Genomic DNA, 15,573 nt, shown 5'->3' on the forward strand with positions numbered 1-15,573 from the left:
CTCGCTCATCCAATTGAAATGAGCCTGCCAATCAATGCTACATGTTCCCCTTTGTTTAAAGCTTTAAAAATGAAAAGTGCCCAGCACAGCCCCTACCCACCATCGAATCTGAATCTCTGGGGATGGGGTCCAGGCATAACTATTGTCAATCTTCCTCCAGGATTCTCAGGTGGGGCTGTGGTTGAAAACCACTTCTCCAGAACGTTTGCCGATTTGTGAGAGGTAGCCTTGTACTTTTAACCAAACTTAAGTCGTATCTGGTTAAACTTCTGCCTCTTATACCATGCCTATCAGGCGGTAGTTCCAGCTAAACTTTTGGTTTTATTGTCACTAGATCTAAGAACTGTACTTGAAAAGTTATAATAGCATATTGAGCACATTTCCAAGAGTGGATATGTGGGGAAAAGTTCTGCTCTGCAAGCTGGGCAATATTCTAGAGATTTCTGCTAAGGTCTACTTACTGGTTGTGAGTGAGGAGTGTCCTTTTCACTGGTGCCCTGAAAGGAGTTTTTACCTGGTGTGCTCTTTAAATTGATGCATATAAACACTGTCTTAAAAGGTTTTCTCTCCCAGCTAGTACAAAAAAGGTTGTAAACTTTTATGGTTCTCGTATTGTAACATGGTTGAACAATAGGTCAAAAACAATGAAGACTAGGGCCCATCGGGCCTTATCCTTTATTTTGTGAGTGGCTCTTAGAAGAAAGAGACTTTTTCCAGGTACCAATACCTAATGTTTATCTCACAGTGGGCCGGACAATGGGCCGGAGTTCGGTTCCCTCCTCCTTCCTTAAGGAGTTCTTGTCTTTCTGTGCCCTTGGGTCGTTTAATTTGTTGATCCTTGTTACAAAACTCTGAAAAACAGAAGAATGAGTTAGACCTGTGTTACGTATCTGCACTACTGGCAGTCATTTAACTTGGCCGTATCATTTCGGGGAATTTAATCCTTAAAAAAGTTTTCCCTGTTGAATTAAAATATTTTGGGGGGTAGATTTCAGAGTGGATTTTTAATTGAAAAAGTATAAATCAGGGAAAGAAGACCTGCTTGGCTTCCTACCACCATCAGAAATACTGTCTTTAGAGGACATACGGATGCGTTACAGTGCTGTTGTATGTTTCATAGAAGGATGAGGATACCTTTATGATAAAACTACAGAAGTGCTTGTGAAACTGCAGTGCCTGGCTGAACTGAGCAGTGCTTTGAATGCTCTGTTTAAAAGCAAAAGGGCTTTAACACCTAAGTTTTATGGCAACGGAATGAAAGAAAATTGTTAAAATGTCACTTGACCCAGACAACGGAAAAAGATGAGACTTCATTCAGCTGTTAAAATATCCCTGTCTACACAGGATAAGGCAAACAGGCAACAAATGTGTTGCAAAAGCTGTTGGAAACAGCTGCCTGCTATTTCCAGATAGAAGCAGGATGGGGCTGCACTGAGGGTGTGGCTTTCCTCACGTTGGTGTGCCTCGGTTAATAAAGGGCCTGAGAACTGCACATCCGAGAGTACTGGCACAGAAGGTGACCAGTCTATACTGGAGTGTGTGCTCCCTAAAATACAACTGGTAGAACATGGCACTTGGGGATGCAAAAGTGCTTTAGAGAAACATCAACTGTTAAACCTGCAGACCGTTCAGAAGGCCAGACCAAGCCATTAGCACAAAAGGGACTTGATGGCCGCTGTGTCCACAACACCCTCTACCCAGGATCATTTGGTTAGTGTTAACTGAGCTTCATTCCTCTCCAGGGAGAAGGTTTCAATAAGGGAGGTGAGTCCAGCCTTGGAAAACAGAGTCCAAATCTTACCCTCAGAACCTTCAGGCCATGTGTGGAAGCTCACGGAGCACCCCCAGGAAGAGAAAATGAGGCTGAGGACGAGCCTCCTTTATGTGTGTCTTCCACACCTTTGAGATTGTGAGGATGGAGATTGCAACAGGAAATGAAATGTTTGCTTACCAAAAACTCCTGGTCCATAAAGTAGGGCTTTTCTGATGATCCATCATTTGTTTCCAGATCAACAGTAAAACACAGGAAAAGTGCATCCAGCACAGTTTCAAATACAGATAAAAAACTATGGGCTACTAAGTAGGCCAAAAAAGCAACCAATAGCAGAGGGATTGCCCACACCTGGAGTGCACGGTTGTAGTTAAACGCCATCAGTCCTCCAAAAACAGTGAAACACACCACTAACACCTGTCAAAACAAGAGTTTGTTGAAAATCTTTATAAAGTGGTCGGTTGGAATATTTTGGGGAAGATTTTTGTCAGTTACAAGTAATAGCTTCAAATACATGCATGTGTGTGTGTGTTCATACTCTATGATAAATGCTTGTCAGAAAATTTGGTACAATGAAATAGGAAGAAACACAAATGAGAAGCTATGATACCAAAAGAAAACCCAGTTAATATGGAGAGTGGGAAGAGGATATGTACTTCCATTTTATCTGTGTCTAGTTTTCGTATTTATGTAGATGTGATGATACCTCACAAAATTTTTGTTTTCTTCACTTAACACCACAAATAAGCATCTTCATTCAAAAACTTTTTTTATAAACACCGTTTGTTTTTGCCTGAGGAAGTTTAGCCCTGTGCTAACATCTGTTGCCAATCTTCCTCTTTTTTTTTTCTCTTGAGGAAGATTAGCCCTGAGCTGACATCTGTGCCAATCTTCCTCCACTTTTATATGTGGGTTGCCACCACAGCGTGGCTGCCAGTGGTAGGTCTGTGCCCAGGATCCAAACCCACAAACCTGGGCTACTGAAGTGGAGTGTGCCAAACTTATCCATTATGCCACATAATCGCCAATTTTAATAACAGTACTACAATCCATTGAGTGGATATATTGTAGTTTAATATGTGATTATTGTTACCCTGGGGATTAAAGCAGAAGGGCTTTCCAAGGCTAGTGTGGGGAGATGATAACATTACTTCAGGCTTTGGCTATATGTAATTACTATATTTCCAGGAACATGATTACAGGCCATGATGTACCTAATTCTTTAACAGACAAAGTGGAGCCTATCTGGAGTCCCCATTGCCCTTGGATATCCACAAAGATGGACATGAATGTCCGAATGCTACTTCATTCAAAAAACCAAAGAATCACTGATTATCTCATGCTCATTAGAAGCTCGTTAGCAATTATATATTCCTTATGAGAAATACAGGAAAATGGATTATTGTATAAAATGAAATAAAAGATAAATCTGTTATAAGGATGAAAGCTCGTTCCAGAAATTTTTGGAAGTAGTTATTGGAAAATACATCATCTACAATTCTACCAAGCTAACGTAGACAATATTATCCATTTAAATACAACTACAACTTAGATTATTTAGGCTGTTTTGAAAGGCATAATCAGTTTGTGTTTCTAAAGCAACTGTCACATGAAAAGTCTCCAGGGCCCAGCTGAGCCTTAAAATATATCTGCAATTAACACACACCTGTGACATCCAAGCATGTTATAACTTGTTACTGAGAGTTAACTATGATAGTAATGCACCGGAGACATACCAAGTGCCAGAGAAGCAGAAAATGCTAAATGAGGAGCCAAGAGTCTCCCTGTTTGGAATTGGTCATGTCACAGCTGGAAACAGATCTTGTTCACTTTGGGGCACCACTGAAGGCCCCGGCATTCATGGGTATGTGGAGGAATAGTTGGAAGAAGTGAGGATGTCTAGCTTGGAATAGTGAAGATGTGGCGGGAAGGTCAGGATGTCTGTGGTCAGCAATGTGAAGGCAGTCAAGTGGACGTGGAATCAGACAAACTGAGGTGTGCAGAATTAGGCCGAGTGGGTGACAATCACATGGAAAGAAAGACACTGTGGCAAAGTATAAAGAACTTTCAACTTGAAGCATGGTCAAGTAGGGGCTGGAACACCACTTTCATCAGTATCAGCCTGGAAAGGGCATGTGTCGCCTTTAGTTTATAGGTGTGAAGACTGACGTTTGGAGTTGTTAAAGATCTCAAATTCAGGAGTTGTCATTTATACCATGAGATGTTGGAGCTCCAAGATGCTCTCTCGTTCCACACGATTATACACGATTCCTTGAAAAAAATGATTCTGAGCAGAAATGTAACTTTGGTTCCATTTGGGACATTAACAATTCTGTCTTTATATCTATGGACTTAATGTCCTTAAATAATGTAGACATTTTATCAGATTTCAATACTATTTCCATGTATTTTATGACAACCACCCCCAAACAGAGCCATTTTCTGAAGCTAGTAGCATTTTCATTTTAGATATGAAAAAGTGGGACTCGGAATAGTAGAGAAAATTGATCATAGCTAAGAGAGGAGGACTAGGATTCAAATCCTGGTTCCACCTATTGTGGGATCCTGGACAAGTTATGGAACCTCATCTGGTTCCTCATCTTCTGGTTTCCTCACCTGCAAAAAACAGACACCTCACCGGATTGAGGATCAAGTGAGATAATGAAGCGCAGCATCTACCATAGAGGAAGCACTCAGGAAACATTAGCTCCCTTTCAAAGCCTTGTTGTATGGCTTAATTTTTGGATCTGACGTTCCTTTACTTATTATTTTAATGAAGACATCTCACCTTTCCTAGAAAGATTATGAAGTCTCCAAAGCGGTTAACAGATGTAAAATGACTTGAATTCTTGGACAAGAGTTTGAGTGCATCTTTTGCTGATGCGCAAAAATCTGTGGCATTAATGGCAGTTGTAGTGTATGCATTCTGAAACAAAAGACAATAGTTAAAAGGATGATGATTCTTATAGTTATTGTTTTAAAGACAATATGACAAGACAGAATATTTACAAAATAAAAATAGTTACTATACACTCCTAACAAATCATTTCAAAGTCCCTTCCATCTCTGATTATATGCACATATATTTTCATATAGTTGCAGTAAATGGAAAAGATAAATAAGTACTTCTGTCAATACGGTGGATTCCACTTGCCACGGCAAACATATGGCAATGAGGAGTAGAACATAAATTATGTTTTAATGCACAGCAGAGTTTGAGGGCAGGAAAAGACGTGTAGCGCTAGAAAAAAAGCAGGCCCTAGAGGTTGGTGAGAGCTGAACCCAAAGTCTCAGTGAGCATGGAATCAGAAAGGCTGCAGGGGTTGGGGGCTGGCGACTTAACCCCTCATGCGTAAGAGACAATGCTCAGGCCCTCGCTAGGGAATCGAGCTGCCTGCACACATTCGGGATTTATGCTCAGTTCAAACTCAACCAACCATCCCAGGCAAGTGGTAAAGAAATGCACCATCTGCCTGGGACTCTTATGGTCGGAGGAGGCAAATCCAAACCACATACCCCCAGGTCAGGGAAAGGGGGAGCCCCACAGACAACAAGCCTTGAAGAAGAAGAAACGTTCACAGGGAAAATCTGCAGATGACCCAAGGAAATGAACAGCACAACAAGCAAGAGAATCTACCCTGAGAACCACTTGAAATAAAGTATTCAAGGGACTATGCTTAAGATGCTAAGAAGATAATGGAAGGAACAGTGACCATAAGGAACGAACAGCTTGGTGTGAAAAATGAAGAGGCAGAGTAGAAAACAAACCAAGTAGAAATTCTAGAAATGAGAAAATATGTAATTTAAATGGGACAGTGTCATTATTGTACATCTCATATTTTTCCTTTCATATATATTTCTTTTTCTTCTTCTCCTCAAAGAACCCCAGCACATAGCTGCACATTCCAGCTGCAGGTCCCTCAGCTGTGCTACGCAGGATGCTGCCCCAGCACGGCCAGATGAGTGGCGCTAGGTGGCTCCCAGGATCCGAACTCGTGAAACCCAGGGCTGCCGAAGCAGAGCGTGCGAATCCAAGCACTCGGCCATGGGGCCAGCCCCTAATAACATTTTCATGTTGCTCCATGGCTTTTACAAATTTTAATTTTTAATAAATACCTATTCTGAGGCCAGCCCTGTGACCAAGTGATTAAGTTTGTGTGCTCCACTTTGGCACCCTGGGGTTTGCCAGTTCCGATCCTGGGTGTGGACGTATACATTGCTCATCAAGCCATGTTGTGGCAGCATCCCACATAGAAGAACTAGAATGACATACAGCTAGGAGATACAACTATGTATTGGGGTTTGGGGAGGGGGGAAAAAAAGGAGGAAGATTGGCAACAGATGTTAGCTCAGGGCCAATCTTCTTCACCAAAAAAAATTAATTAAAAAAAATACATATTCTATCAGATGTGTAACTCTGTGTGTGTACCTAGGGCATATTAGACTATCAAATATTTTGCTATTATAAATAACTGCAACAAATATCTTAATTTCCTGATTTTGGACAATTTCTTAAGGATAAATTTCCAAAAATGAGATTACTAAGTAAATGAGCACAAGTGTGTGTGTGTGTGTTGTGTGTGTTTATGTTCAAATGAGAAGACAATAATGGGTCATTATTCCAAAATCCCTTCCCCTTATGATTATATGATAATTTCAAACCATCTATTTCTCATATTTCCTTTGAAATCTTTAAAAATACTACTTGCACTGCAGTTTACAACAAAGAATTTATAATGTTCTTGGGAAAATACACTGAATTCTACCTGAGTGGGTTTTTGTCATTCATTTTGGCTTGGATAAAGAATGAAAACTTTTTATCTCATGATATACAAATTAATCCTCTCAGACACCCATTCAAAAACATTGTAAGGAAACCAATTTGGAGTTTACTGTAGTAATCCAGCCCCCAGCAATGTGGGTCTTAATCAGAGTAAGTGACACAGGAGTAACAAGTCCGGGAATAAGGAGGTAGAATGAACTGACTCACTCACCAAAGTGCCTCCTCACCCAGCCAACTGGAGAGGAACGTTTGGTTCTTAAAAAAAAAAAGGTTGGGGTGCCTGCTTCTCCGCACAGAGCACCCTGCTTGCCCCAGAGGGGATATTCTCAGTCAGATGAAGTCCCTCAGAAATGCCTTCGTGGTATTCCACAAAGAACTCTTGGTTTCTGACTTAGATAGAATGCATGCTAAGTTTGCTTTAAAATCCAAAATCACCTATTGGTGGAAAGCTGTCCCCAGTTTGGATGTGGACGCTCATTTGTTCATTATTTAAATAAGCATCTTCAATCATCTAAGGTTCTCAAGAGCCCTGAAGACCAACTCATTAATCCTGAAAATACACTCGTAGGGTGGGTGGGTGAAGAATGGCATGATCATTCTTTTATAGACTGAAAACCAAGATCAAGGGCATTTCCCCAGTCCCCTAGTGAATCAGAGAGGTTTTTTTTTTTTCACTCTAACCTTCTGAACATTACACTATCAATTTTCATTAAACAAAATGCTATTTAAAAGCGTGGTGGTTAAGGGAAGGACAGGCTCTGTAGGCAGACAGTCTCTGGGTTCAGATCCCAATTCTACCGCAGACTGGCTGTCGGTCTTCGGCAAACGATTTAACCTCTCTCAGACCCCAATTTCCTCATCTATAAAGTGAGCTGTAGCACCTACTGCAAAGGGATGTTGGGAGGATTAAAGAATATACTCCCTATAAAGTGTTTAGCATAGTGCCGGCACATAGGAAACACGTAATAAAGGGTGGTTATTATCATCAGACCTCACCAAAGACAATCTCATTTACGGCTGGGAAACACAGAGGCAAGCCTGTAAGCACCGAGGAGGTGCGGAAAGGACCCAGGGTTTCTTTATCCATAGACCTTAATCCCTCACACTCACAGGGATCCAGGAAGGGCAGGTCTTGCTTTCCAGCCCACGTGCCAGGCCCCGGCGTGGTCTTGCTCTGCAGCAGCAGCTCCACCACAGGCCACATGGCCTCTCCCTTTGCATTCAGGCTTCATCGCCAGCCCACCACCCCACAACTGTCCCCCCTCTAAACTGAGGTTCTTGTGTACTTCCTGACTCAAACTGGTGACTACAGTTTTTGTGGGGACTTCCTTTTCCTACAGACCATGGCCTTGTAAGCAATTTAGCACCCCTGCTCCTAAGTAATAAAAATAGATTTTGCTCCTTGGCTAAAATGATTAAAGGTTAAAACAGTACTTTCTCATGCATGTGTTGACTCCACAGATTTTTTTGGCCCACAACCATTTATCTTTTCTTTAGTGTATCATGCCCACTGAACGAGGACTTTAAAACCACTCTGACAGGGAAATTATATATGCCTTCCCGCAGTTAGTATACCGCTAGCATTTTACCACAAGGTTCAAGCCTGAGTGCGACAGAGAGACCTAGAATTAATGTCTGAAGGAATAGCAGGAGGAGGGAAGAATCACTCAAGACACAGGATACGCACTGAAAATTTCTGCAGTTTCAGCATTAGCTAATTTATATGCATTCTGAGTAGAAGCTGCTTCCTTGTCAGGCGGCCGGGAGATTAGTTTTCAGACACTCATGGACTGTCCACCGGGGTCTGTCACAAACTGCGGGAGGTTTGGGGGAAGGTCCTGTGTGCCTGTAAGGACTCGTGAATAATGAACTATAACTCAGGCACAAATGTGAGAGCAACAGGGAGGAGAAGCACAAGCCGGGGTGAAGGGGAGGAAGGGGCGTCGGGGAGGGCAGTGGTTAAGAAGATTTGACAAAAGTAGCGTTGAGCCTGAAGTTGGCTGTCCCCTGCAAGGAATGGGGGTGGGTGGGGGCTGAGGCAGCAGCAGGAGGCAGTGAAGTGAGACTCAGGGACCAAGAAGAGAAGTGTGGTGGGAAATGGGTTGGAGGAGTCATGAGCCAGACCTGGTGGGGCTGAAATGCCATGGTGTGGAGCAAGGGGAGTGACAGGAAGTTTTCAGGACTCGTGATTTTCAGCCTGGGCTTCGGGAAGCTCTCCCAGGCTGCCCTGTGAAGGTTCAGGGCAGATGTCCCCACATCACCACCTGCTGAGCCACAAAGCCCTGCATCTCCCCAGGCTCATTCTCACCCAAGCCTTTGGGGAGCCCCTAAGCACCTCCGTAATGCCTACTGGGCTCTGCTTGAGTTATGCATAAGTGCCGCGTGACCATCCAGCCACTGAGCACACTGGCGCCATTCACAGTCATAAGCCAAGGGTCAGGCCCAAAGAAAATGAGCCCTTCTCTGGGAAGAAAATGAGTATTAGGAATTGTAACTCTTCCCAGGTACTCTGCTCCCTTCCACTCCACATCAAGAGACGCCTTGGCGGGGCTGGTCTGTGGCACAGTGGTAAAGTTCACAGTGCTCCACTTCAGTGACCCAGGGTTTCGCCAGTTCAGGTCCTGGGTGCGGACGTGGCACCGCTCATCAAGCCATGCTGAGGTGGTGTACCACATAGCAGAACTAGAAGGATCTACAACTAGAATATACAACTATGTACTGGGGGGGGGGAGGGGGAGGAGGAGGAGGAGAAGAAAAGAGATTCCTTGGTGATATGTCCCAAATGGCTTGAAATGGACCTGACAGTAGCTTCCTAATTTGTTTCTGTGGCTTTTTTTTTTTTTTTGCTATTAGTAGACAGGTGTGCAGCTTCTGTGTACAAATAAATAACAATAATAAATAATAATGGCAAGCATTCATGAAGTGCATACTAGGTGCCAGGCCCTATGCTATATTCCCCAGAATGCATGAACTGATTTAATCCTCTTGACAACCCCAGTGATGAGGTCATTGAGGAAACTGAAGCACAGAGAGGTTGGTAGCATGCCTCCAGGCATGCACATGCATGACGTTGCATCACTCTTACAAGAAGTAAACCTCTGACTCATTCGGGCCCATCTGCGGGAAAACATTTACTTTGAGCTGTACTTTGTGCTTTTCCTCCCAAAACGTTCAAAATAAGAAAGTAGTGCTCTCCTGAGATGTATCATTAAAAAGAGCCAAGGATGTGGCAGAATGGTTTAGTGGAAAGAGCCTAGGTTCCTATCACACTGCCTCCAAAGACGGGCTGAGTGGCCTCCACTAAGTAATGTCCCTTCTCCAGGGCCCCGTTCATTCTGTTCCTTGTAAAAGGCGTCTGCCAGCTCTGAAGTTCAAAGCTAAAGATGCTTTGTGTTGTGCAGTATTTGGTAGTGGACAGGCACCTCCTGTTATCATCTTATTTGATCATATCTGTTTCTCACTGCAATTCAGTGAAATAATGACCATGGGTATTATTATTTCTGTTTTACAGAAAATTCTAATTATTGAAGAAAAATGAAAGAGATTTAAGTGTACTTTTGGATAATGGAAAAGCTGGATTACCTTTTTACTTTGAGAGTTATCCAAGAATGTTAATCACAGCTTTTGCACAGAAAGAACATTTTTGCTCCTTTAGTCAAAACTGAAGGCTGCACGGTTCCGGCCTGTGTCCCTCTTCTCTAAGGGCAGCCGTCTGTCCTCCCGCTAAACTGAAGCAGTTCCTTCTTTTGGTGGCGGAACTGTGAACCTGAGGTTCTGTTGACTCTTCAAAAAGGTAAACAGAGTTTTTCTGTGTAGGAGGGATGGATTTTTCAAAAGCCATGCCATGAATAGCCAGCTTTATATCTGGAATGCCTTCCTAACAAGATTCCAATATTTCTTAACTCAAAATAAAACAAGAACTACTAAAACAAACTTGAGAAACTGGGCGATGAATAAATAACACTGGTATTCATACTTTCCTCAGAATTGAAGGAAATACAGTGAAATCTGAGCCTAGATCCATCCTCATATACACAAGTGTCCTTCCTTAGACCTACAGTAAAACTTGCAGGAACCATCCCAAGCCAGTTTCATCTGGAGCTCTGTTTTTATCACAAACACATGCCCAGTGAGCAGTGCATAAATAGCCACTGGGCCTTCCAGGGCCTGGCATCACCCTTCAGAGCCATTCAGGAGTCCACTGGTCAGCAGCTGCGTAAGTCCAGTGAAGTGGTGAGCAGGGGAAACCGGCCAGTCCCCTCTGGGATTGGGACCAGGTGGGGGCAGGGGGTAAGCGGACGGTGCCTCTGCCGAGATCTGCCAGTGCCTGTAAGCCAGACGCAGAGCAGTGCTGTCTTGTTAGCTCTTTTTAAATTTATTTACTTTTTGCTTATTTTTTAGAATAATCGCTTTATTATTTTCATGCTCATCATAAAAAAAATAATTCAAGCAAGATAGGAAGAGACAAGGAAGAAAGCAAGAAAATCATTGTGATCCCACTCCTCAGAAATAACCATCACTAAGATCAGGGGACCTCAGCCCAACAGTTCTCTGAAAATACACAGACGGAAGAAGGAAGGGTGAGTGGACAAGCGTAAGTTATAAAAATGGATCCATCCTCTACATGGTATTTTAAATAAAAGTACTAATGTTAATTTGACTCCAACAAAAGAAAATGAAACTAAACTGAAACTGAAGGAATATTTTACTATAGCTGAATGTATCTTCACACACAAGACTTAGGTTTCTAAGAAATCTTTCTAAAATCATTATAAAAATGTTCAAGGTTAGACCACTTTTTTTTTTTTTTTGAGTAAGATTAGCCCTGAGCTAACTACTGCCAATCCTCCTCTTTTTGCTGAGGAAAACTGGCCCTGAGCTAACATCCATGCCCATTTTCCTCCACTTTACATGTGGGACGCCTACCACAGCATGGCTTTTGCCACGCGGTGCCATGTCCGCACCCGGGATCCGAACCAGCGAACCCTGGGCCGCCAAGAAGCAGAACGTGCGAACTTAACCGCTGCACCACCGGGCCGGCCCTCACTTTTTTTTTTTAAACACTGTGTCTTAAGTTTAGGCAGCATGGATGGTGAAAGATGAGTCCTCTCACACTTTCTCCCTCCTCCTGATTTTAGTGAGTTTCATTATTATTCTGACTTTGCCAGGATTTTGGACATTTATAGCCTCTTTGAGGATGACAGTTTTAGCTCCTTAATGAGGTGTACCCAGCACAGCCATCATGCCTTCCACCTCCACACCCGCTCTGTGCCAGCTGCACTTCAAACCGTTCCGCAGGGCCCCTTGTGGTCCCTCTGCTGCTGATGCTGTTCCCTCTGCTGAGATGCCCTTCTGGACCCCTGCCCTCTCTGCCAGGCTAATGTTTGTTGAATGGATAAAGGAAGATGCTTTTGGCAAACTAAGAATGTCTTCCAAATAATATTTCTTCATAGAAAATGCAAATTTAATTGATTGGTACATTTGGTACATTGGTCCCTTCAGTCAAATGTTAGATTAAAAGTCACCCCTGATGTCACTCAGGAAAATCCTTTCATTTTACCGACGAGGAAACAGAAACCTCAACAGGCTGACCAGGCAGAGGTAACGAGGATGGGACATGAATCAGGCATTCACGGCCAGCGCCGCCTCCTCCCACAAATCCAGAAAAAGCTAGACTAAGCAACTGCATCTTGTTGAACTTCACCCGTCACTGATGTGCGAGCAAAGCTCTGTAGTCTGCAATGGAAACCCACCAGAACAGTAATATGATTTATAATGACAAGGCAGGTCCAGGAGACAGGGCTGTGCAGAAAGCGCTGCCTTCATCCAGTAAACCCTTTACCATTACAGAGGGCTCTCACATCCCTTAATCTCATTTGACCTGTGCATAATCAGTGGAGGAAATAAGCAAGGCGGAAGGGAGCCTGGTCCTCCTTGAGGCAAAACTGAACTTGTGGACCCGTGAAATGGGAAGCACAGGGGATGGGAAGTGCTCATTCTGTGTTTTGGCTCCAGCTTTTATTAGAAAGAAGACTCAATAGATGGGCTGTCCCTAGTTAGAGAAGAACATTGGATTCCTCTCGTCTTTACTCTTCTCCTGGACAAGGAACTCCAGGCAGCACAATGAAGCCATAGATTCTGGAGTCATGCGGATCACCACATGGCAGTGCCACCATCCCAGATGAGCTCTTCAGCCTCTGGGCCTCAGCTTCCTCATCTGTACAATGGGGGTAATACTCGCCTAATACGCAGCATCCTTGAGAGGATAAACTTAGATGTGTAAGTAAATACTTACCATGGTGCCTGGTAAACTGAAAGCTCAGTAAATGGCTATGTTATTTAAAGACTTCAGAAGATTGGCTCTTTAGTTAAAGAGGATGTCAAACATCTCTGATTTGAAGCTTAGGGCCAAGGAAATATCAAGAGGGAGATGGAAAGCAGACATGGGAATGTTTACATGTTTTCATATATTGCACGTTTGGGGAAAAGAACTTTAAGTCAGGTGTCTGTCCTCCATGAACACGCTGCTGGTGGGCGTGGCACTGGTGAAGCCAAAGCTGCTGGCCCGAGAAAGGCCTGCTGACAGAGACCCTGGCAGTCAAGGGGAAGTCGCTAGTGACTGGGAGTAACAATTGCTCTGGCCCACAGTGTGGCCCAGCTTGCAGTGAAAAACTCTCTTATAAGAAAAATGCATCTGCTTAAAGACACTGACGATGATAACAGATCTCCTTTCCAAAGCTTCAAAAGGCTATGGGACCCCCCAGTTAGCCTCCTCTGTCCATGACACTTCTGCTCAGAGGGCAGTTTCCCTTGCAGTCAGCCCTGGGTGTTGTTAGGGCAGCTCCAACAAGAAAGGGTAGCTCTTTCGAGCATGTATCTCCTTTTTCTTTATTGTCTCTCTGCTACTCTTAGCAGATGCTGAAAGCTGTGTGAAGGCAGCATGCACCCAGGGCTGTGGCTGAGAAAGTCGGAGCTCTCATATTCAATCATCCTTCCATCCACAGACAAGCTCCAGGCTGGGGACAGGGCACTGAGCTACGTCAGTAGCCTTGTGTTCTTGGGACCTCACCCAATTTCTTTGTTGTGGCTTGGTGGAGGCAAGACATGGGCATGACAAACAGGCCCAGAGGGCCCTTCTCCACCAGCACTGAGGTGCATCCTGGTGAAGTCATTTGGCCTCAGCTGTCTCACTCCTTGGATGAATGCAAGTCTAGCAAATGTTCCTCTCTGCCCCACCCCTGTGCCCATGGAGGCATTCTATAAAAGGCAAAAGATGGGGGAAGACAAAACTGCTTCAAGAACTGTCGAAGCCTGGATCCACCTGCCAAACTTTTAGGAAATTTCTAGCCCCACCTAGATAAGAAAGCTATCTGAAGCAAAATTCTCTTAATTACTTCCTTTCCTACTTTTCACAGAACTTGTTCCTCACATGTTCCTCATTTAGAAATGAGACTCTAAATGGAAGGACTGTCCAGCTGGCCCAAATACATGAGTGATGCTCCCCTTTTCTCTCTTGACTTCTGTTTCTTTTCCCTCGTGGATCTTCTCATTTCCCTTCTCTCTGTATTCCCTATTCAAGTGGGACTCAGGCTCTGTGCTCATTCCCCCCAGGCGAGGCTAGGGAGTGGGGGTGGGGGTCAGGGCAAGAAGACATCCAGTCTGCAACTCTTACTGGCTCTTGCTTTCCAAAATGTTAAGCTCCTTAAGCCCTTACCTACCAGTGGAGAAGGTGAAGGAAGGGGATTCCCAGTATGAACTGAATATCTTGGAGCAGCAGGTGAGCACGTAGGTCTTTCTCTACCCTGAGATTACAAAATGAGACTCCTCTGGGCTGCGAGAAGGAGAGAAAAGAGATCTGTGGGTCCTGACCAAGGGTCTGGGTCTGCTTTTTTTAGCAGAGCACAGAGAAGTGGCCACTCTGAGGGTTCTGATTTGCCAAGAGTGAGGGAGTTTCAGAAACATGTGGCTTTCAGTGCTAAAACCAGATCAGTCTGAGACAAACTGGACAGTTTGTCACTCTACCACTAGCACATCCAGGTAGACAGGACCATAGGTGGCCTTGCAAAAGACTCCACCTTCCTAAGCAGGGCCTGAAGGAGCCAGGAAGATGGGAAGATGGATTTCTCAAGGGCAACCTTAGGACACCTGAAATCTCCTATGACCCCATGGGGGATAGGCCAAGAATAACACATGAAATTTCCTGCCAGTCTAGTGGAATGGGAGCTCAAAGTCAGAAAGTAGGTTGAGAGACATGATACAGTATTTCCTGCACATGTGAGTTTGTGGCTGAGATTCACACCCATGTGGAAGTCAGTCAAAGTCGAGACACAGGCCCTGGTAGCCCGGAGCATGGTCAGATTCCAGCTCATAGCAGGATGTGAATTAGCGACTGTTGCACCGAAGTAGCTTTTCTTCCCTCAACCACTATGACTCACACGTTTCGTTTTTTCTTTTTGTGAATGCATTCTCTAGTCACTGGCCCAAACCCACGTCCTTCTCCCAACAAGTCTCAACATCTAGGACAAAGTCAATTGGGGAATGACGGCAGAGGAACGTACTCACAGTCAGCGCCTTCCTTAGTAGGGTAGGAAGGGAGAAGGGGGTAGGTGGGTTTCAGGGGTGAGCAGTCTGAGCCCTCTGACAACAACTCTGTTCCAGAAGCAGACCCAGATAAAGAGAAAGGACAAGAAGAAACCTGCTCTCCATCACGAGGAAGATTAGATTTGGAGTAGGAGCTACTTAATGGTTTAATTTCATTTCCCACGCTAAATGAATTTGGGAAATGTCAAAACTAATCTATAATCTTTACATTTCTTAAGCACTTAGGATAATGTTGAGAACTCGGACTGTGAAAGTTCCATCTTCCATTCTGAACCGCCTCTCCCAGCTGGGCCACACTCTGGCTGTGATCACAGATCACAGGGCCTGAGCGGCTGGGAGTGTGGGGCCCTGACAGACACTAGCCTGCGGATGGGAAGAGCATAGGAGGAGTCAACCTGCAGCTGCCACAGCCCCACAG

General features: G+C 44.2%; 1 protein-coding gene across 7 annotated transcripts in view; it reads right to left on the bottom strand.

Annotated features, from left to right (window-relative positions):
* SLC44A3 (solute carrier family 44 member 3) overlaps positions 1 to 15,573 on the bottom strand; it is an 80,487-nt gene that overhangs the window by 1,392 nt on the left and 63,522 nt on the right. For 2 of the 7 annotated variants that reach the window (XM_023641590.2, XM_023641591.2), the window contains exons 13-15: positions 4,560 to 4,697; positions 1,952 to 2,188; positions 728 to 851 (exon numbers count right to left, since the gene is read on the bottom strand). In XM_023641590.2, coding sequence (XP_023497358.2) covers positions 735 to 851; positions 1,952 to 2,188; positions 4,560 to 4,697 — 492 coding nt within the window. In that variant the 3' untranslated portion in view covers positions 728 to 734. Of the gene's footprint in view, positions 1 to 645; positions 852 to 1,951; positions 2,189 to 4,559; positions 4,698 to 15,573 lie in introns of those variants that run through there. The other 5 variants (XM_070268692.1, XM_023641595.2, XM_023641592.2 and 2 more) reach the window with 3 other exon arrangements.

The sequence above is a fragment of the Equus caballus genome, chromosome 5, assembly GCF_041296265.1.
Source record: "Equus caballus isolate H_3958 breed thoroughbred chromosome 5, TB-T2T, whole genome shotgun sequence".
Taxonomy (NCBI): domain Eukaryota; kingdom Metazoa; phylum Chordata; class Mammalia; order Perissodactyla; family Equidae; genus Equus; species Equus caballus.